This window comes from Mytilus trossulus, chromosome 4 (genome assembly GCF_036588685.1).
Source record: "Mytilus trossulus isolate FHL-02 chromosome 4, PNRI_Mtr1.1.1.hap1, whole genome shotgun sequence".
NCBI lineage: Eukaryota > Metazoa > Mollusca > Bivalvia > Mytilida > Mytilidae > Mytilus > Mytilus trossulus.
In genome coordinates this window covers 77,788,789-77,810,877 of record NC_086376.1, presented here as the reverse complement: position 1 = coordinate 77,810,877, position 22,089 = coordinate 77,788,789, and the positions used below count along the sequence as shown (strand labels likewise).

General features: G+C 32.8%; 2 protein-coding genes across 7 annotated transcripts in view; one reads left to right on the top strand and one right to left on the bottom strand.

Annotated features, from left to right (window-relative positions):
* The window catches only part of LOC134716033 (phospholipid-transporting ATPase ID-like), a 71,349-nt gene extending 66,982 nt beyond the window's left edge, over window positions 1–4,367 (bottom strand). The window contains exon 1 of one of the 2 annotated variants that reach the window (XM_063578711.1): window positions 4,270–4,367. The gene's annotated coding sequence lies outside the window, so the exon portion shown is untranslated. The remainder of the gene's footprint in view (window positions 1–4,269) is intronic. The other variant, XM_063578712.1, reaches the window with a different exon arrangement.
* A 2,106-nt stretch (window positions 4,368–6,473) lies between these two features.
* LOC134716032 (von Willebrand factor A domain-containing protein 5A-like) lies at window positions 6,474–22,031 on the top strand. 5 transcript variants are annotated; one of them, XM_063578706.1, is made up of 18 exons: window positions 6,531–6,583; window positions 6,862–6,954; window positions 8,340–8,542; window positions 8,891–9,110; window positions 9,581–9,759; window positions 10,621–10,729; window positions 11,485–11,595; window positions 12,794–12,920; window positions 13,643–13,784; window positions 14,400–14,479; window positions 14,750–14,864; window positions 15,738–15,905; window positions 18,177–18,336; window positions 18,953–19,062; window positions 19,573–19,723; window positions 19,760–20,366; window positions 20,500–20,647; window positions 21,479–22,031. In XM_063578706.1, exons 2-18 carry the CDS (start codon window positions 6,909–6,911, stop codon window positions 21,653–21,655), a joined length of 2,853 nt encoding a protein of 950 aa, XP_063434776.1. In that variant the 5' UTR covers window positions 6,531–6,583; window positions 6,862–6,908; the 3' UTR covers window positions 21,656–22,031. The 5 variants fall into 5 exon arrangements, with proteins under 5 accessions (XP_063434775.1, XP_063434776.1, XP_063434777.1 ...); XM_063578707.1 differs by having other exon boundaries at window positions 6,532–6,583; window positions 19,573–19,861; window positions 20,024–20,366; XM_063578705.1 differs by having other exon boundaries at window positions 6,474–6,583; window positions 19,573–20,366.
* Window positions 22,032–22,089: the final 58 nt, after the last annotated feature.

Genomic DNA, 22,089 nt, shown 5'->3' with positions numbered 1-22,089 from the left:
ATGCATGTTTATGATACAATCTGTATCAAATCTAGACCAATATCAGCCCTCAGGACTTTGAGTCTGTGGTAGATGTGGTTTGCTATGTCAATTCATTCATATCTTTCTGTGTATTTTACTTTATCATATATTTAGTACAAAATACAGCTATTTTGTATATCTAATAAAGGTTCTTTTTTCCAGTCTGTATCATCTACCCTGTATCGCATACCCCGTATCGCATGGCTAAACCCGTATCGCATACCCCGCATCGCATGGTAAAACCAGTATCGCATGCCTTTTTTTTTTTTTTTTTAAACTAAAGTCATTTTTTTTTGTTTTTTTTTGCTTAAGAATTTTTTTTCTAAAAATAGGTCAATTTTTTGAATGACGTCATTGTTTGGTCTGTAACGTCACGAACATCAAAGTTTTCATATTGTATGTGACGTCACAAACATCAAGTTTTTACAACAAATTTTTTGGCACACTAAATGCAACTATAAAAAAAAGAAAACACTCAAAATTATACAATAATAAATCAAAATATGTTAAAAAAAAAACAGATTGTAAGGTAACCTAGGTGCTTCGTATAAATAATTGAGCAGTTATTTTAAAGCTTTGAAACGAGACAAAAGCAGAACTGAAGGTAACCCAGTGCTATGGATCAGAAAACAGTTCATATAATATAAAACTCTTCTGTTGAAATATATGATAAAGCGTATAATACATGGCAAAATCCGTATCACATGCCGTATCACCCTCGACCAATATCATCCCTCGGGCCTAAGGGCCCTCGGACTGATATTGATGTCACGGGATGATACAACATATGATACGGATTTTGCCATGTATTATTCTCTATATATTACATCATTTACATGTATTACTTAGAAACAAAATGAGAGTAACATGTAAAAAAGAAAAGAATAGAAATTTTTAAACATACCACTTAATACAGAATTTTATCCAACAAAAAGTCCACACATTACCAATATTGTTTAGAATAGTCATTTAAGAAGCTTAACAAGATGTCACCATCTAAACATGACCCTAAACCTATACATGTATTAACTTCTAAACTTCTATCATTGTCTATGGTTTCTCCCGTTATTATATCAAAGTATCATTTACAAGATCAATATTGAGACTGGAGATATGATCTATTCCTGTCTATTTACATACAAATATAAACTACTTGTAATCAAATGCTAAGTTAAATCATTTATAAGATTTCCAAATTCTTTCTAAGATTTTCAAAACTAGTATCATATATGAAGCTGGTAGTTTTCGACAGATAACATTTTGACATGATTTTGTACAAGTTTTTTTTTCATTATAATTAAATTCTAAGGACATACATGTATTCAGAATACCTCTGTCCTCAACTCTTTATTTAAAATTGATAATAACAAATGTAGGCTAGGTCATAATGATCTTAAAGCAACTATTGTGTTGCCTGGCATTAATTCTAAACACAGCTTTCATGGAATACCTACACAGAATGTTTATTTTTTAAGCAGTAACTGAAAAGAATCACACGACAGTCAAGGAAAACACGTTACAGATTATTGCAAGAAACTTTTAACCATAAGGCATCTAGCTCTGCATACAAGAAATAGATAAGTCAGTTACATGTAGCTCTTCTACCTTTTGGAAAATAAGCATCGATCCCTATGTCTCTCTGTCAGAGACCAATAAAACTTTTGTGGTTAGAATGAAATATACAGTTAAAGATTACACAGATTGTGTTTTCCGCTTTAAATCCCTACTTAACATATTCATTAGAGTTTAGCACTGAGAAATTACTCATCTAACAATATGTTGCCTTAACATACATTTACATTTTTACATATTACTTCATCTGAAATAAATGTGGAAAAATTTCAATATGGCTATATTTTCATTGGTAATTCACAAATCATTATTTCAGTTTTCTCTAATTCACAGTGGTGGATCCAGAAATTTTCATAAGTGTGGGCCCACTGGCTTCTAAAGAGGGGGCTCGATTTCATCAGGATCAGTGATTCCCTATATATAAAGCAACCAATTTTTTTCTCAAAGGGCCTAGGGGGTTCCCGGGCCACCTGGGCCCTCCCCCATTAATCTGCCTCGGATTCATGCTTGTTAATTACATGTATTACCTTCATATTTCATTCTCAATTTTATTATAATGCATTTCAATCAGATTTGTCCTACCTGTACCGGTAATTGATAAAATTCTTTTAAAACACAGATTGTTAGATGGGTTAGAGAAAAAAATTCTAACACATACATGTATTTTAAAATATCAAATCCACTCAGTTCTAGTCATGCTAGTGTTTGTCATTTGGTAGTTGTACATGTATTTTCAAAAGCATGGAAACCTTGCATTTTAAATCTTGTAAATTTAATCCAGGATGCATACAAGTGTTATGAATTTTGTTATAAACTGAGTTGAAGTATTATATACCATGTATACTGTACATGTATATAACTACAACATGTACAAAATGTGTCTTTTATAAACATGTACCAGCAGAAAGAGAGAAGTTCTTTTCAATGAAATAATACAATATCATTGTATGTAACCTTTATCATGTTTATAGCTTGCTGTTTGGTGTGAGCCAAAGCTCTGTGTTCATGGTGTTGAAGAACATATTTTGACCTATAATGATTTACTTTCACAAATAGCAACTTGGATAGAGAGTTGTCTCATAGGCATATATATACCATATCTTCTATAATATATCTATGTAGTAACTATCCAGTCTAATTGAAATAGACAACTTATAACAAAATGCACAAAAGGAAAGTGTCGTACATAATTCAACATGTTAAAAGCTTACTTACATATAGGAAGATGTGGTGTGAGTGCCAATGAGACAACTCTCCATCCAAATATAACAATTTATAAAAGTACATAAACCACTATAGGTCAATGTACGGCCTTCAACAAGGAGCCTTGGCTCACACCGAACAACAAGCTATAAATATGATTATTAAATAGGGGTTTAGGAACAATACAAAACACCCGTGGTTGTAACATTGAATGACTGTATGTTTGTACCGGCACTAGCATGTATATATATATATACACAATGTCTCCATTCAAGGCATCAGCAACAGGAAGTACTCACTATTTTGATCCTTTAATCATTACAATTAAAGCACCATCCAGTATATATTTCAATAAAGATACATGTAATCTTGACCACAGCTACATACATTCAAAATTTAAAAAAATCCTTTTCTGAATACACCTTATCACTTAGTCTATTCCCAGTATCTGCCGAACCGTAGATCTTTGGTCCTTATGTTATAGTCCGCAAATCTATAATACATGTACTAAAATAACGATGTCCAATTTGTCAGCCGTCATCACGTAAAAACGATGAATCAAAGAATTCAACTTTATAAATAACTAATATAGTATAAAGGTGTAGATTAAAAACTACAACACTCCAGGCCCTTTTGTTTTCCACGTAATTAATATTGCCAATAAATAAGAAGTTCCGGGTCGAGTCCGATACCGATACCAATAGTATTTTTACCTGTTACCTATTACCTTATCTGTACGTTCCACATCTGACAGGCGCACGACCAAACGGTGTATTCAATACTTATACTAAAATAAGGCTTGGGCATAGTTATATACTTTAATTCAGTCACTGACCCGCGATATCACGGGTGTGTTCTAGAATCAGGTAACACTGTACACATTTATTATTATCCATTGATCAGACAGGTTTCTGTTAACTATCTGTCTGTCAGGAGACTTTTCATCTACATTTTATACAACAACAACATGGGTCACCTAGTGCCCTGCTTTTGATAAGTTGGGCATATTTTGAGAATGTAATTTTATGATACATTAATCATTGTATCTATATTTATTATTTATCTATATAAATTTGTTCCGAATTTAAAGATGGTGATTACTGAAGCATTTCTGTCATCAACAACCATAATACTTTTTAATAGGCTTAAACAGTTAAAAATGGGTTTTTACCGGTGAAAAAAGGTTTAATTGATAGTGCATTAATTAAAAAGTGTATTTTAAATTAAAGTTACCAATTTGAAAAGAATCGGTCCGTCTAATTAACCTAGAAATATTTCAAAATCATTTCTTAGTTATCTACTTAGTTTAGTTTTTGTGTAAAGTGTTTCTGTTTACATTTTAATGTATGACAAATTTCTAAAATTTTATTGATTTCCCGATATCTTCGCCTAGTTTCTACATCTGTATTCGAAGCTTATTGATATATCAATCTTTAAAAGGTAATAACTGTATTTCTTTTGATTTAAACTTACCTTACAAAGTAAAATAATAACCTTTAGATCTGATTTACATGATTTGTCTGATCGATGATCATAGTTACACATACGCAGGAAGCCATATTGAAAATAAATGAGGTCACAAGGGTCAATTTCTATCACTTTTACTAAAACGAGTTATCGCTCTTTGGTCGTAATAAAACTTATCAATTAAAAAAAAACGACGAGAATCTGACGCCCAGCATTAACTAAATGAATATATTAATTAATTGTATATCAAATCAGTAACTATAGTGTGATTTGAGGCACACGGTTCACGTTTAGCCAAATATGGCCTTGAAATTCAACTTTTTACAGCCTCGCTTCAAATTTAGTGATAAAAATATGAAAACTTTCAGACTAAATAAAAAAAAAGCGGTTACACAGTTATGCTTTTAAAATTCGGTTTTTACTGAAAATACATTAACATTTAATTGATATATTTGTTTTTATATAGGGTCTATGCACAGTTTTTTTTCTTCTTCTAACTATTCTTTTCATATTTTTATCACTAAAATCCTAGCGACTGTGCATAGACCTACAATATAAAAAAGCTATAATTTCAAGTCTAATGTATTTTCAGTAAATAAAGGCAACAGTAGTATACCGCTGTTCAAATTCATAAATCGATAGAGAAAAAACAAAACAAATCTGGGTTATAAACTAAAACTGAAGGAAACATATCAAATACTTACTTCGTAGTAAAAACTTTTATAAGTTTTTAAAAGCATAATTGCCAGTCAGTATAACTGGAGAGGGCGATTTTCTAAAGTCCATGCAGAAGAGCACAATTTTCATAACTAAATCATCTGTCTCGTCCGGGTACTCTGTGTTACAAGGCACTGCGTTAATAAATTATAATTTATAATTAAAGAAGTACCTGCCTCGCTCAACCGCAAAGTTAGGTCTACTTTGATCAGAATTTCAAGGGTTACTATTTAAGGAAAAGTCAAAGATAGCATACATGTAGATAAGGCTAAAGATTGGTGTAACCTCTTGAAGTCGGACTGGTTACATATGATATCATTATGCCTGACTGAAACATGTCAGCAATGCACTTCTCACTGTTGACATATAGCCTCATCTTGCTGTCGGATGGACACATGCCTATGAGTCTTTTGTAGACGAAACGCGCGTCTGGCGTATACACTAAATTTAGTCCTGATATCTATGATGAGTTTATTCATATGTCCGCATGTTTAATTTATGCCTGAAACTGTCCAAAAGAGTATCGCTTTCAAAATAAACTTAAAAAGAACGCCGGAAAACACTTAAAAAACTTAACATGGAACATGAAGTTAGAACACCTTCAGTTGAAACTCAACTAAGACTTATCTCAGGTTCTCATGAAGGGTAAGCAGATCCTGTTCCGCATGGTACCAATCGTGTTGCTCATACTAGTACAAATTCGGTGTTAAGTCTAATTCAGCGATGTCACATTCGAGGAAAAAAGTAACATATTGTAGTGAAAAACCGTTTGTAAAATATACAAGAACCGCTCCTATCACGTTTGTTCGTCGAGATATGTCTGTTAGTCAATATACTGGCCATCTCTAACATATATAAACAATGATATTACCAAAAAAGTCAAATAACAAAAAAATCGAACTCAGGAAAATACTAAACGGAAATTTCCAAACAAATCCAAAAACCAACAGCTCAAAGACATCAAACGAATTGATTACATCTGTCATACTCCTGACTAGGTACAGACATTTACAAAACGGTGGATTAAATCTGGGTCTATAGCTAGCTAAAGCTCTTGCTTGTCACATAAAATTCCGTTATATTGACAACGAAATAAGAACAAAACACACAGACGTAATAGGTAAACATGTCAAAAATAGGGATACAGCAGTCAACATTGTGTTATAATCTTAATCACTACAAAAACAGGCAAATATACCAACAAAGACAAAGTAAAAGGCATATAGACAAAGCACATAAGAAAAAACGAAAGACAATAATACAAAAAAATAATTACCATAGCACAACAGCACAATGACGGTATCAGGGGATGTATCAGAACATAGCTTCTGTTCATCAAATGGAAACTATCAAAATAGGCTAAACAGTAAAAATTATGATTTACAAAGACAAGTAAAAGAATACAACATGCATAACACGTTACTAAGATGATAAACAACGGAAGCACCTTATACTTGTTTGTCGGAAAATAAGTCATGTTACTTTATGCGTAGTAACAAACGAGTCGGAAGTATAACACGATCCCTCTATCAATTTTAACTGCGTATACATTTCAAATTGTAAACAATTCATTATATTCATATTTGAAAGAAGTTTATTAGTGGTAAGTTTAATCTTGTAAAATGTATATTGATGAATTAATTCAAAAACGTATAATTATTTAAGTAAATAGGATATTAATACTTCTAATTTTTTCATCTTACCATTTTTTTTTCAGAAAATTTAGTTATATCAATTTGCTATATGAATAAACAAACATTAAAGCATGGTTTGGTACAAACTAGCTATATATAAAAAATTATATCTATGTTATTGCAAATGAACTTGGAGTGCAGACAACTCATTTAAAGATTAATCATGCAATGCTGTTCTATCTTACAGAATAACCATAGTTTACGGCCAAACGTTTTCCCGACCCGCTTGCGAAGATGACGCGACCATTTGGCCTAATCATTATTGGGGTCCGTAAATTAGGTAAGTATATATTTTAAGCAATTTTTATAGAAATGTTCGGACCTTTTTACAGTTTAAGTCATCTTCTCTCACCAAGGTTTTCTACCCACTCTCTGGAGAGGCGAGGAACGAATCGTAATACATGGCTAGCGAATACGAGTTTAACTAAACTATGATCAAACGTATCATTTTTGAAAAAAATAACTGAAATCGTCCAATCTATTATTATAGATCGTCGATTGTTGAACAGTCATTTTAGATGTAATCAAATCAAAACGTTACCACATGATAGTAATAGTATGCTCTCATCTTTACAACATATGATGATGTTTGACCTTTGAAAGTCTTATAATTGACTTGTCAATGAATGCACAACATGATAGTTTTTCAAATTTAAACTTATTGCATTTTATATGCTCTGAAAGATCGGCCCATTCACACACAGTCTATTAAGTAACATCCTAAAACACTGAGTTTCAATGGTTTGAAACTAAAACACTTCAAAAATAATATGCCAAATTAAGACTTATCCTATACAGTAGTATCTTTTACAAAAAAAGTAAAATAACAAAATACGGAACTTCAGGAAAATTCGAAACACATAGAAAACACCTGTATTTAATCTGACATTTGCTATATAAAAAATGGTGGATAAAACAACTTTTAAAAGCGTATTTTATAGTTGCCGTCAACTTTGAGCACGCCGTCCAAACATCCTGCTCGAAACATGAAATTCAACATTTTGATTGGTTGATACTTTTAGTATGAGTACAAAAAATTGACTTGAAAGTTTTATGACATCAAGGCCTGGTTTTTACATGGTGGGCGTTTCGTGTACATAAAAAAAATATTACCCTATCGACACGCCTGGTCTTGCTATGTTTTCATTTCATTCGTTTTTCTGTTTTTTGTTGTTGTTGTCTTGGTTTGTTAAGTTTAAATATAATTACCAGCTTTTAACATAGTTAAGCTACTGTTGCCACTTAATTTCACGAGTCTTTTTCATAGTTGGCTTTAAGTCATCTTTATAACTCCCCAAGATAATATCAATACATTTGTTTAAAAGGAGATTTCTTGTTTTGTGTGGAATATTGTTCGGTAATGTCTTTTTCATGGGCTATTACACGAAAGGCTTGGCATAGATTACCTTAGCCGTATTTGGCACAACTTTTCGGAATTTTGGATCCTCAATGCTCTTCAACTTTATATTTGTTTGGATTTTTAATATTTCGATATGAGCGTCACTCATGAGTCTTATGTAGACGAAACGCGCGTCTGGCGTACTAAATTATAATCCTGGTACCTTTGATAACTATTTGCAACATATTGCATGGTTGTTGATATTTTATGTCGCAGTTACATTTCCCTTTTCAAGTACTCATCTTAATATTTTTTTTTTTGGCTAGTTCCACTGAAGGAATCTAAAATCAATGTGACAGTTCATGGTTTTATAGCCAATGTAGAATGCCAACTGCTATACCAGAATGAAACTACAGAACCCATACAAACCAGTTTTGTTTTTCCTATGGATGATATGTCAGCTGTATACAAGTTTGAAGCTGACATTAATGGAAAGCACATCATCGCAGAGTGTCAGGAAAAGGAAGAGGTGATGTACTCCCTGGTGGAAATTTAACATGACAGTAAATTTCTAGCAATTAATAGTGTCACAAATTTATAGAAAAATTTACCGTAAAAGGATATGGTTTCATGTAATCTGCCGACAAACTATGACTAAAATAGTCAACCTTTTAGTTTTTTGTCATCCTTGAGACCGTTAACAATAACTTATCTGTCTGTCTATCTGTTTGTATACAGACTACTTTGCAATTAAATTATAACATGTAAAAAAAATCGAAAACATCTCACGCGTTCATACAAAATAAAATGATCCAATTTTTGGCACCCAATGCGCCTTCCACAATTCCCGACTTTGATAAACATATGCTATTTTCAGGCCAGAAGAACTTACAATGACGCAATTTCTCATGGACACACCGCAATGTTACTGGAGGAGGAATATACAGCCGGTGACATATTTGAATGTAAACTAGGCAATCTGCCAGGAGGAGAGATAGCCATATTAACTATGAGTTACGCTGTAGAATTATCATATCAGCCAGGTGGTACAGTAAGGTTCACACTTCCCACAGTTCTTAATCCTAGATACATGCCAGGTGAGACAAAAATACACTTTTGTTGTGTTTTGTCGTTTCTTCAAATTGTTTTTATTGACAATAACCAAAGAAGGGTTGCTTAAATCCCCCTTTTTTAATACTTGTTGGACCTTCCTCCCTTTGACCAATCCAATTTAATACGATATAGAACTCTGCTTTCGCCATACTTCATCTCGTATAAAGTAAAACGAAATCAAAGTTCTATAATTTGTTAACTAGATTTTCCTATTGATAACACACGTTATGTTTGAAATCTTCATTTGACGAATCGCTTAATTTAAATATAAAGAAGGCGATAATTAAGTATTAATTTGTTTAGGACAGACCAAAATTTTTCATCACCTTTAGGTTTCAGTGAAGTCACGATTTCTTAAGCTGTCGATTGTATTTTCTTCATTTTCTTTTATTTTTCTCTGAAAGTCCAATGATTTTTTTTAACTTGTTATGTTGTTTATTTTCTTCACCCGCAGTTGAGGCCGTCGTTGGTGGACGTACCACAAGAAGCCAGCCAGCTGGGGAAATTGACATCAAATCGCCCTGTATTCTGACGTTTAAAAGCACCATCACAGGACGGTATAGAATAAAGTCTGTATCTAGTTCAAAAGATAATCTGAATGTAACCTACAACAAATACAGGACATCAGCTGATGTGAGTAGCATATCTCATCTATGAGAGCAAATAAATTAAAAGGAACTTCAGACAAAGCTCTGATTCAAGTCGGGAATATGACAGTTGAAATCCATTTATTTGAGATTTTGATTTCGCCTTTTGATTACGGAAAGTCCGTTTTGAATTTTTCTAGGAGTTCAATATTTTTGTTATATTACGTTTGCCTTACACGACTCTAGCTACTAGTTAACCTTTTTTGTCCTTTTTTGGTTTATACGCTCTTCATTTTTTAATATGGTTGATTTTTCTAATATTTTGGCCTAGATCATCATTGACACAATACAGTTGTTAATAAATTAAACGATATTGTATGTAACATGACTCAGTTATGCGGTAAAACAATTAATTTTCTAACAATAGTGGCATAATTATTTGCTAACTTGAAGAAATTAAACAATCATGCTTTTATTTTATAATTTCTAAACAAATCCAATATAGAAAACAGGAAAAAAGTCACATTGATTAAGACTTGTGTCTCGGTTTGATGATATAAATAGGAATTTATATTTGAGAAACACAACAGCGTATGGATGGAACGTTGAAAGTTTAAGTGACTGCCTTAACAAATTCCAGGTAAAAAACTGAAGTGTCGGATTCAAACTCTAATATATTAGCTGCTGATGTTGCACTAGCATATCTTGCTTCAGTTGTCTTCTATCCTCCCTGATATAATGTATCCATCACATCTCGTTTTCTTCACATCTCAAATAATAACAATTGTGCTGGACAGGGGATTTAAAGTAAAAAGATTACGAAAGAACATACAACCATATAAGACAATAATAATGTCTACAATCATTTGTATAACACACAACTGATACATTTATTGATATCTTTCAGATTCACCTAGTAAGTTCCTTCAACTTTTACCATGACTTAACTTTTGACATCCATTATGAAGATCCATATAAACCCGAGGTTCTAATTGAATATGGAGATCCATATGGAGGTATATACTTAACATCATTTATTGACTAGGTCAAGTTGAGAGAACCTGATATGCTGTATAATAAATCTATATTTCTGTTTCATTTAGAATCATATTCAAAACAGTGTGGTCCTGGCCATTGATTGACGACCTAAATTATCCCATTGACTGGGACAGATTAGGTGAACGTTTGTCTGTAACGACCATTGCTCACTTCTTACTTATTATAGAATTTAAACTGTGGGGTCACCAAAGGTTCTTAACGCCTTTAATAATAAAATAATTCGAAAAATTATTCAGGAATAACCTTTATGTTTTGATTTATATTATTAATATAAATCAACACATCGTATTATTCCGGATTCGTTTTTCGAATTGCTTTATTTAGGTGTTGAGAACATTTGGTGACCCCACAGATTCAGTGTCTTTAACAAGTACATAGTGAGCAGTGATTGTTACTGACAAACGTTCACCTAATCTGTCCCAGTCTATGGGATAATTTAGGTCGTCAATCAATGGCCAGGACCACACTGTTTTGAATATGATTCTATTCGAACTTTTTAGATTTTTATATGTTTCTTTTGCATAACGCTTTACGATTGGAAAAACCAGTTTATTCAAGCTTAAAGAACTTGAAACAATGAAATTGTTTATCACTTTTTCTCTTTTTCCATGCATGTGTTTTTTTTTCAGCCATCAATATTATATGCTGGTATAAGTGGTTAGTTAGGTAGACAAATCGAGTTTGCGTAGGTCTATTTGTATTTGTATTTTAGACGGTATGCTGAAAGAAGATTTATTAATGGTTAATTTCCTGCCACAGTTTCCAAGTATAGAGTCATCTTTAAACCGTAAACAAGAGTTTATATTTGTAATAGATCGATCAGGTACGTGACTTCATAACTGTCATTCTGTTTTATGATGATATGCAAAACTATTAGCATGAGACTAGAGACCAGTAAGAACAGAATAAGAATATTTATTGTTTAATTTAAGGGTCTTTGATAGACAGAATGACATTCAAACACAAAACACTACACTATGGTTTTATAAAACAAAAATCTTCATTTGATATAAATCATTTTAGTTTTAGTCAGTATTCAGGACTTCGGTGTTGACATGAATATCAATTATATAGTAATTTTTATAAATTTCCTGTTACAAAACTTTTTCGAAAAACTAAGGACTTTCTTATCCCAGGAAGAGATTACCTTAACCGTATTTAGCACATTTTTTGGTGGATTAAATTTTGGGTCCCCAATGCTCTTCAAGTTTGTACTTGTTTGTCTTTATAAGTTTTTTGATCTGAGCGTCACTGATGAGACTTATGTGGACGAAACGCGCGTCTATCGTATTAAATTATAATCCTGGTACTTTTGATAACTATTTACAACAGTGGGTATATGCCACTGCTAGTGGACGTTTTGTCCCCTAGGGTATCACCAGCCCGGTAGTCAGCACTTCGGTAATGTGATTAACGCATAACAACAATACTTTTTGAGCCTTTATAATGGATATAGGACATATGCTAAGCAGCATATGGGACTTTAAAGATCAATATAGCATATGTATTCATTGACCCTTTTAGATGTGTTAGTTCCAATTGTACAAATGAGCACTCAGGATTGACACACTCGGAAAGAGTATTTGGGACTCTTTTTTGTATCCAATTAGTGGATTTAGGATCACAATATTTCGTGCCTTTGGAGGGAGAGTGTTATAGACAAGGATCAGATCACAAGCAATAATGTTGAAAGCCGGAATTTATATGATTGGGGAACTAGCAAATGTATGGTCAGAAGGTTTAGACTTCATGTCGTCAATATTGAGAGCATACAACACCTGTATGTAACTGAAAACAAACAGTTGTTCTTGTATTGATATAGGTATGCAAAATGATAATTACAAAATGATATTTGACATTTTATTAGGGTCTATAAGTTACGTTTTGAATTTTCCTCGGAGTTCAGAATTTTTGTGTTTTTTCTTTATATAACAAGGGGAAAACAAAAGCCATGCTTGTAAGCACGTATATCCCCACACACAAGTGTAACTATTAACAAGAATGTGTACACACTATTTTAGGTAGTATGCATGGTGACAGAATAGCAAAATCCAAAGAAACTCTACTACTGTTATTGAAAAGCGTACCAATGGATTGTCTCTTTAATGTGGTGTCATTCGGAAGTGACCACACTTTCTTATTTAAAAAGTTAGTATGCATTTAAATAAAGACACCAGTAGTATATCCGTGTTCAAAAATCATAAATCGAGTGAGAGAAAACTAAAACCGAGGGTAACACAGCAAGTATAAGAGGAAAACAAGAACACAAGAAGTGTAGCAATAACAAACGCCAACAGACATAGAAACGAACTATATCATATTAACTGCCATAATTCTAACTTGGTACAGGACATTTGAGGAATAAATTAACCAGGTTTAACCTGGTTTATTGTCTAGCCAAACGTCCCGATTTCCGTCATACTATAGGTTCTAAGTGGAAATATACGTTGACAAATCATCCCCATAAACACGCTTATTAGCAAAAAAAGAACTTTCAAAGAAAAAGAAAAGGAAAGATATAGTCAAAACCAGTCCAGATAAAGTGTTTAATGTTATGAATCATCGTATGTCATCTCATAGCCTATTCATGCTAAGGTTTTGGTGTAGAAAGTTCCAAAATGTAACTTCAAGTGTTTTGATTCTTATACACCCGTAGTTATGTTTTTCAAATATTCCGCTTTGAGGTTTCATTTTGAAGGTAAATCCAGAAAAACTCTTTCGACGTATGCAATCTATAAAGTGTTGTATTCGTTTTCGTCTCTGGTGTAAACTATTTTTCTATTACTTTTACTGTTGATACATAACTGTCAGTGTTTACAAAAGTTTAATGACGGTCCTTTATATTATTTAAAACAAATGTTTTTGCACAGGAGTGAAGAGTATAATGAGAAAAATCTTAATGCTGCTTTGGCTCTCCAGAGGCGTTTAGATGCAAATATGGGTGGGACAGAAATTTTACGTCCACTTACGCAGATATATCAACAAAAGGCTAAAAGTGCATACCCAAGACAGGTATTTATATAAAAATCCAGAACTGACATTCTATTTCTAAAATTCCCCAATCCGAATATGAAATTCCGTTTTGACATTTATCGGTTCATATTTGAAATTTCTAACCAAATTTACATTTATCACATCAAAATATGACACTTTTTCATTTTAAGTTGGAATTTCTCAAATCATAGATAATTTTTCCAAGATCCAAACGTTGCAATCTGCCCTAAAAAGAAAATTCTAGTTGGAATTAAAGCGTAAGTTTGGAAGAGAGAAATGTCAAGTTAGTAGTGCGAAATATCAAGCTAGGAAGTGAAAATCCTATCAACAGAATTTTCTGTTTCTTATTTACGATTATAAAAAAGGTTTATAACTTTAAAACTGTTTTTGAAGGCTATTTTCATTTGCTTTATTTTTTTGAATGAAAGGGATCATTCAAACCAATGCTATTTTAAGAGGCTAGATTATTATTCGTAATGACTGTGTTTTACATTGTAATTTAAAGCAAATAGTACCAATAAGTCCACTAATAAAACCGATTATTCCAGCAGATCTGATTAGCTTAAATACCCCCAAAATAACGCAACTCGAAACAACCTGGATTTTGACATTATTATGCATAATATATTTCAGATATTCCTTTTAACAGACGGCGAAGTACAAAATACAAATGAAGTTATATCTCTAGTCAAGCAAAATGCTGCTAATACTAGGTAAATAATGCACGGTTAAACAACAACTTTATTCCTCCTTATTTAGAAATTTTGAAGTAACGCGCAGTATGTTACTTTGAACTTCTCGTGTGTAGGATATTTGATTCCGCGGTTTTGACAATCTCTGTATACAAAGCCTATTGAAAATATGTTGTTTGTTGTTGAACATTTAAATTCGTGGTTCATCTGTCCCCACGAAACAAACGAACATTTGTATCCAACGAATAAAAATGAATCCATAGTATAACATTTTCCTTTTTATTTTTATAGAGTGTTCACCTTTGGAATAGGAGAAGGTGTGTCGACAAGCCTTATCAAAGGCGTGGCCAATGCATCCAATGGGAAAGCGACTTTCATTAGAGACAAAGACAATATGCAAGCAAAGGTATTTCCTTCAAACATCTTTTTTTATGAAGGGAGAGCATATGGAAAATGTATACATGTACAATGAGATAATAATGATAGAGAAAACGAAACTGAAGAACACATTGTACACTTTTATTTTCTTCACAGTTTTAAATTTTGTATTAAAGTCAACATTGATATAAATCAAATGAATCATGAATAAAATGCATTGTGATAAGAAAATAAACACATATATTAGTTTATAATACTTCATTGAACTACTGATATGTTAATTTGATAGTCTCTAAAATAATTGCTTTTTGGAACCAAACTAATATACCTAAACCGTATAACCTCTTTTGTTGTGCATATAAGAGTATATAGAAAACCATTGGTAGATGCCATTAGTAATACAATTTTGTGAACACCAGAAGATAGACAAAAACAAATGTGAAAATAAGTCTTGATGATAAAAATTACTGTGATATCATAATCAAGATTTGTCAGAATTAAGGAAAATATTAGCTGCTTACAATAGATATAGGAAGTCAAGATGTGGTGTGAGTGCCAATGAGACAACTCTCCATCCAAATAACAATTTAAAAAAGTAAACCATTATAGGTCAATGTACGGCCTTCAACATTTTGAACATTTTGGCTAAATTAACAATGATCATAAGCATAGTCCAAAATGATGTGTTCATAAGGCAACATTAGTTTAATCCGTACATTGATTAGCATGCCAATTTAAGGTAACACACAGACAATGAGGAAATCGTATGAATTACAAAATGAGCCTGACCGGTTAAAAGACACGAAACGAACATCATGAATTATAAAATCATAATTTACTTGATGTTTCATTTATAACAAAAAAGTATTTGCTTGGAAGATTTTGCCTTTTTTTCAATAAGGTAATGTCAGTTATGAAATGGTCAATGGATGATTGTTTCTGTAATGGTAAAGTTGAATGGCACTTACCACCTGGGTACAAAGTAACTACTATACCAACACAGCCACCAAACGTCTTCAGAGGAGAGAAATTAGTATTATTTGCATTGCTGAGCTCTCACGACAAAGAGGTATCATTCTATTTTTACTCTATAAGTAGATATATTATTTTTTTAGAATTTCTTTCTAATGACTAAGTTTACCCTGTTAACACGATATTATGTAATTTCAAATATTTATTGTCATATTAACTATATAAACATTAAGTTTGTGACAAGTACAAATAAGTAGATAATATAACAAAATTCACATTGATACATATGTAAGACTCAAGTCTATGGAGGGTTCCAAAGCTATGGCAGATTGCTAATCAACTCAAATATATGGCAGGTTTTTGTTTTCTCCAAATCTATGGCAGATCTAACATATAACGTCACAATTATATAACGCCATATTACATCGTCGCCGCCGCAAACGATGGCGGATCCCATATATTTGAACACCATTCTAGATGATAACCATTTGACGATGGTTTACATAAAGGAGTGACCCATTATCTAGTAAAGGAACACAATGTTCTGTACCGGTCGAAGTCCGCAATGAACAAGGACACCGCGCTTTTTTCAGTAACTGATATTTCAGAAACGGAGTTATTATAGTAAACATTTTACTGTTTACGGTTGGCAAAGCTTATAAAGTGAAACATGAAATTAACAGATACATAAAATAAAAAATACGATGAATAACATATTTTTTGAACATTCAAACTGTTCATTCTTATCTATTCCCCTTTTCATGCCCCACCAACGATAGTAGAGGCGCATTATATTTTCTGGTCTGTGGCTCCGTTCGTTCGTCTGTGCGTCCGTTCGTCCGTCTGTGCTTTCGTTCAGGTTAAAGTTTTTGGTCAAGGTAGTTTTTGATGAAGCTAATGTCCAATCAACTTGAAACTTAGTACACTTGTTGCTTATGATATGATCTTTCTAATTTTAAAGCCAAATTAGACTTTTGACTTCAATTTCACGGTCCATTGAACATAGAAAATGAAAGTGGGAGTTTCAGGTTAAAGTTTTTGGTCAAGGTAGTTTTTGATGAAATTGAAGTCCAATCAACTTGAAACTTACTACATATGTTCCCTATAGTATAATCCGTCTAATTTTAATGCCAAATTAGATTATTAGCCAATTTCACGGTCCATGGAACATGCAAAAGGATAGTGCGAGTGGGGCATCCGTGTACTTTGGACACATTCTTGTTTTATTTATAAAAAATTCACCTTCTTGTTTGTTAAGGGACTTAAAGTTCATTACTAGTTGGTTAAATGAATGCACAGATAAGAAAATGTTTATTTTTACAAGGCACATCATTTCAATCTTGAAGTCTGTATGTATGTTATGAATTCATCATTTAGGTTTTTTTGCCGCCATGATTTTGTGGACCAGTATTTACTGTTTATTTCACAAATGTTTATAGACATGCTTCCGTTGTCGTACATGTTCACTTGTTTAAATAATGCAAGTTAATAGTCGTATGTGTACTGCATTATTTTCCTTAGACTTGTATGCAATAAAAATCCGCCAAAGATTAGGAAATTACAAAACTTGCCATAGATTAGGATTATAAAAAATCTGCCATAGATTTGGGATGGCATGACGTCACAGATCCATAGATTATGAATCTGCCATAGATTTGGAACCCACCATATATTTGAGTCCTACATATATACACAATCATTTGGTTACAGTAATTATTTCAGTGTCCTATGTCCTCATTTCTAAAGACGTTTTGATGTAGGACCCCAATTTATAAACTTTTAATGGTGTTGATGAATTGAGTATAAAAATACCTTTTTCTTATCAAACAAATCTTTAAAAGAAAAGTTTAGTTCCAAATTGTCAAAAACGTTCCCTATTTGAAAACGACTTTTTTGATATTTGGATAAAGAAAATCTATTTGATATTTTGTTCCAATTATTTCTCTGTAATACAATAGTACATGTTTCTGTGTTTTATACCGGAAATTAAAAATGTGGCATGGTACCCAACCTCAGTGGGTTTACCATCCAATCTAAGTTTCAGATGTCTTGTCTTTTTTTGTTGAAAATAATCAGTTTTGCATTATTTAATTTGCTTTCTCATGTAAGGGTGATAGTTTTGTTAAATATACAGACTAGTACGCAAATAAAAAATAATTGCACATTATAATGGTAAAATAAACTGCTTTATTATAAACGTACACTTTTGAAAATGAAGATATAGGTGTATAATTCGATGATTTCGAAAGAAATTCAAATATTAAAACTATTAACAACAAATAAATTGCACATCAAACTGAACGAAAAATTATTCCTGTAGCATAATTTAGGGGACATATATGTAAAGTATAAGCTAATGTTGTTGCAGAGAACAACGTTAGGTTCTGTGAATTTAAGAGGAGATATTGGAGGGAAAACTATATCGCACAGTATGGAAATTGATGTCAAACAAACGGCACATATTGATCTTCCGCTACATCGGGTTGCTGCTAAACACCAGATAAAGGAATTGGAATTAAATGATAAAGGTAACTATTTTCAATTTACCTTAATACTATTTCTTATACCACTACCTTTTCAAATTACTTATCAGGTATCTTATAGGACTGTGGTTCCGGTATAACATACAACAAATGTATACACACACAGCTTTAATGTGTAATACCCTACAATCACGACAAACTATGTCAAATAATTTTCACAAAGTGCGCCATAAATGAAATCCAAAGACTATGTTCATTTCTAAAATAATAAAAAAACATTTCTTATATATTTTGACTTTTTTTCAACTGTAAAACGAGGCATTATACAAACGTGACTAAATTTACCTGCAAAAGAGAAACCGACATCAAAATGGAGAAATGAAAGCAACGCGAAAAACGAGTAAAAGATACACGAATGTCTACATATAGGACACGAAAGACTAAAAAACATGGATGTCTACATAGGACACGAAAGACTAAGAAACACGAACTTGACCAATAACTGGGATATCGGATGATCCAAGTAAATAAATAAAAAGTCTAAGCGGCATGAAATATAAGGGGAAATTATATTTTATACATGTAGTCCGTTATACAAAGAAGAACAATAATCCTATTACATTTGATATTTTGTTTTATGACAATTGCATTGTTTATGTAGATGGTTCCAATAAGTGGCTCATTGTATTAGTAAGTAAAGCTGCTAATGTTGTGTCTAAGTATACATCATTTATCGGCGTCGACAGGGAAACAAGAGTTCCATTAGAATCAGTGAGTACCACACATTTAAAAAAATTATACATAAAAAAATATGCATTTGCTTATTACATGTGACGTTTTCAATTACTCGTAATAATCATAGTAATAATTTCAAATGTTTACAGTACTTTACTTAAATAAGTTTTAATAATATTTTTAAACGTTTTGCTAAGCATCGAAAAAACGACATACTGACAATGTAAATCAAATTGACAGATATTCGTATATTATAACAAAAAATGACTATTAACTTAAACCGTTTAGTAACATTTAACATAGTAATATTTATACTTCAGGAAACACGATCTTTTATCCAGAATATGCATATGATTATATTTTGAGATACATTTAAAAAAGAAACGTCATCATGAATTTTAACATGACATCAACCAAGAAATATGAATTTATCTGAAGATTTGTTTTCATTTTTAGGCTGCTATTTTATTTATATATGATATATTCCAGACATCTTATTCTATTAATTCTGTTATCATTTGATTAATTAGTTTTTCAATTTACCAGCCACCTGAACCACTGATTGAAAATCCATTTTACAATATGTACATACCATCGTATGGTACCGGTCGACCACCTCCATTTCCAATGTCATCACCTTTACAACCACCTGCATTCAATTCTCCACCACCAGGCCGTTCAGGAACACCGCCACCACCTCCACCACCAGGCCTTTCAGGAACACCGCCACCACCTCCACCACTTAGCGGAAATGTACGAGCGTATGGTTCAGGACCACCGCCTCCACCTCCACCACCTGGCGGACATCTGCCGTCGTATGGTTCAGGACCACCGCCTCCACCACCTGGCGGACATCTGCCGACGTATGGTTCAGGACCACCGCCTCCGCCTCCACCACCTGGCGGACATCTGCCGTCGTATGGTGGAGGACCACCGCCTCCACCTCCACCACCTGGCGGACATCTGCCGTCGTATGGTGGAGGACCACCGCCTCCACCTCCACCTCCACCACCTGGCGGACATCTGCCGTCGTATGGTGGAGGACCACCGCCTCCACCTCCACCACCTTGCGGACATCTGCCGTCGTATGGTGGAGGACCACCGCCTCCACCTCCACCACCTGGCGGACATCTGCCGTCGTATGGTGGAGGACCACCGCCTCCACCTCCACCACCTGGCGGACAGCTACCGTCGTATGGTGGAGGACCACCACCACCACCTCCACCATCTGTAGGCTATAATTCAAATTTGCCACCTGCACCGCCTCCATCAAGAGCACCTCCTGGCGCGAGTATGCCGCCATCTAGATCAGGACCACCACCAGCAGCACCACCAACAAGGTATATTATAATACAAACAAGGTTTTAAATAAAATGTAATTAAGCTAAAACATATGGTTGACTTGATAACATATTTGAAAAAAACCAATATCCTTTGTTTTATCCATCATTATTTCTTTTTCATGAAATAAAGCTCAGATGGAGGCAACATATCTAGCGAAATGGACGATATGATGTTGCTGGTTTCGTTACAAAATTTCAACGGATCCTGGTCATCCTCCCTAGAGATTGGGAACATAACGTTGCTGAAAATTAATTTACTTGACAACGAGCAATATGCGGTAAACCTTTTATGAAATAAGATTAATTTATTTGCGATTTCATAATATCTATATAAAATGAAGAACAAAATGAAAAAAATAAAAAGTCTGTATGTTATTTCAATGCTGAATTTCATATATCTTCATCTTACCGGGTATTTTAATTAATCATCGTACAATTCTCTACAATTTGTATATTGTAATGAGTTCTCTACAACTTATATAATGTAATGACTTCATTACAATTTGTTCATTGTATAATGTAACGAATTCTGTACAATTTGAATAATGTAATGAATTCTGTACAATGTGTATAATGTAATGAGTTCTCTACAATTTGTATAATGTTATGAATTCTCCAAATTTGTATTCTGTAATGAATTCTCTACAATTGGTATAATGTAATGAATTCTCTACAATTTGTATAATGTAATGCTGTCTGGATAAGAAATGCCAAAATGAGGATGTACTATGAATTCATTAAAAAATATTGTACAATTTTTTGTTGAATTGGTGGATAAAGATTAACCACGAATTTAAGTGTTCAACGAAAAACAAAGTTTACATACGCTTGAGAGAAAAGTTTCGCAAAACCACAAAACCCAAAATTCACTAAAGTACAAATTTTCCTCAGGCGACGAAAATTGCTACCCTCGAAAATGAATTAATCCATTATACATACTTCACACAAAAGTTCAAACTTTGAATTTTTATTCTAAGGGGAGAAAACATACGTATATACAATAAGTTATAACCTTGATGGTTGGATTTATTGAACGAGTCACAATTGACAACTTACTTTTCAATACTCATTGTGTATATAGTCTGAGACATTTAAAATTGAAATTGTAGGAAAATGTTTGGTGCACCGCTATTGTAATTAAGTTCTTACAAAAGTTTTATCCAGACCTTCGAGATATCTGGGATATGATTCAGATGAAAGCACTGCAGTGGATCAAGTCACAACTCAGAGCCGACCAGACAGTTGACCAACTCTTTCAAGATGTCGATGATGCTTGTGTTGTTTAATATTGCAAAAAATGAGACAAGGCATTCATATGTTCACCATAGCAGCTCTGTATATAAAAATGCAATTCAAACCTGAGGATCATTTAGTTTATACGTTTTTAATGTATTATAGGACTTAAATTGTTAAGCTTCATTTCAATTTAAATATGCATTTATTATTAACTGTGATTTACATATTTATTAATATATTATAAAATATGCTTTAAATGAATCTTCAAATATGTCAATACTGTTTTCTTTTTATTAATGCTAATGGACTATAATCTGATTCATAAATTTAAAAAAATAAAGTGAGAATGAATAAGAAGAAATGATTTACGAAATCTGTATTATAAGTATTTGAATTGTATTTTTGCAATAAAATGTATTTGAAGGATAGGACTTTTAAATTTATATATTTTTTTCTTCGTGTTCTGGATTAACCTTCATCAGGA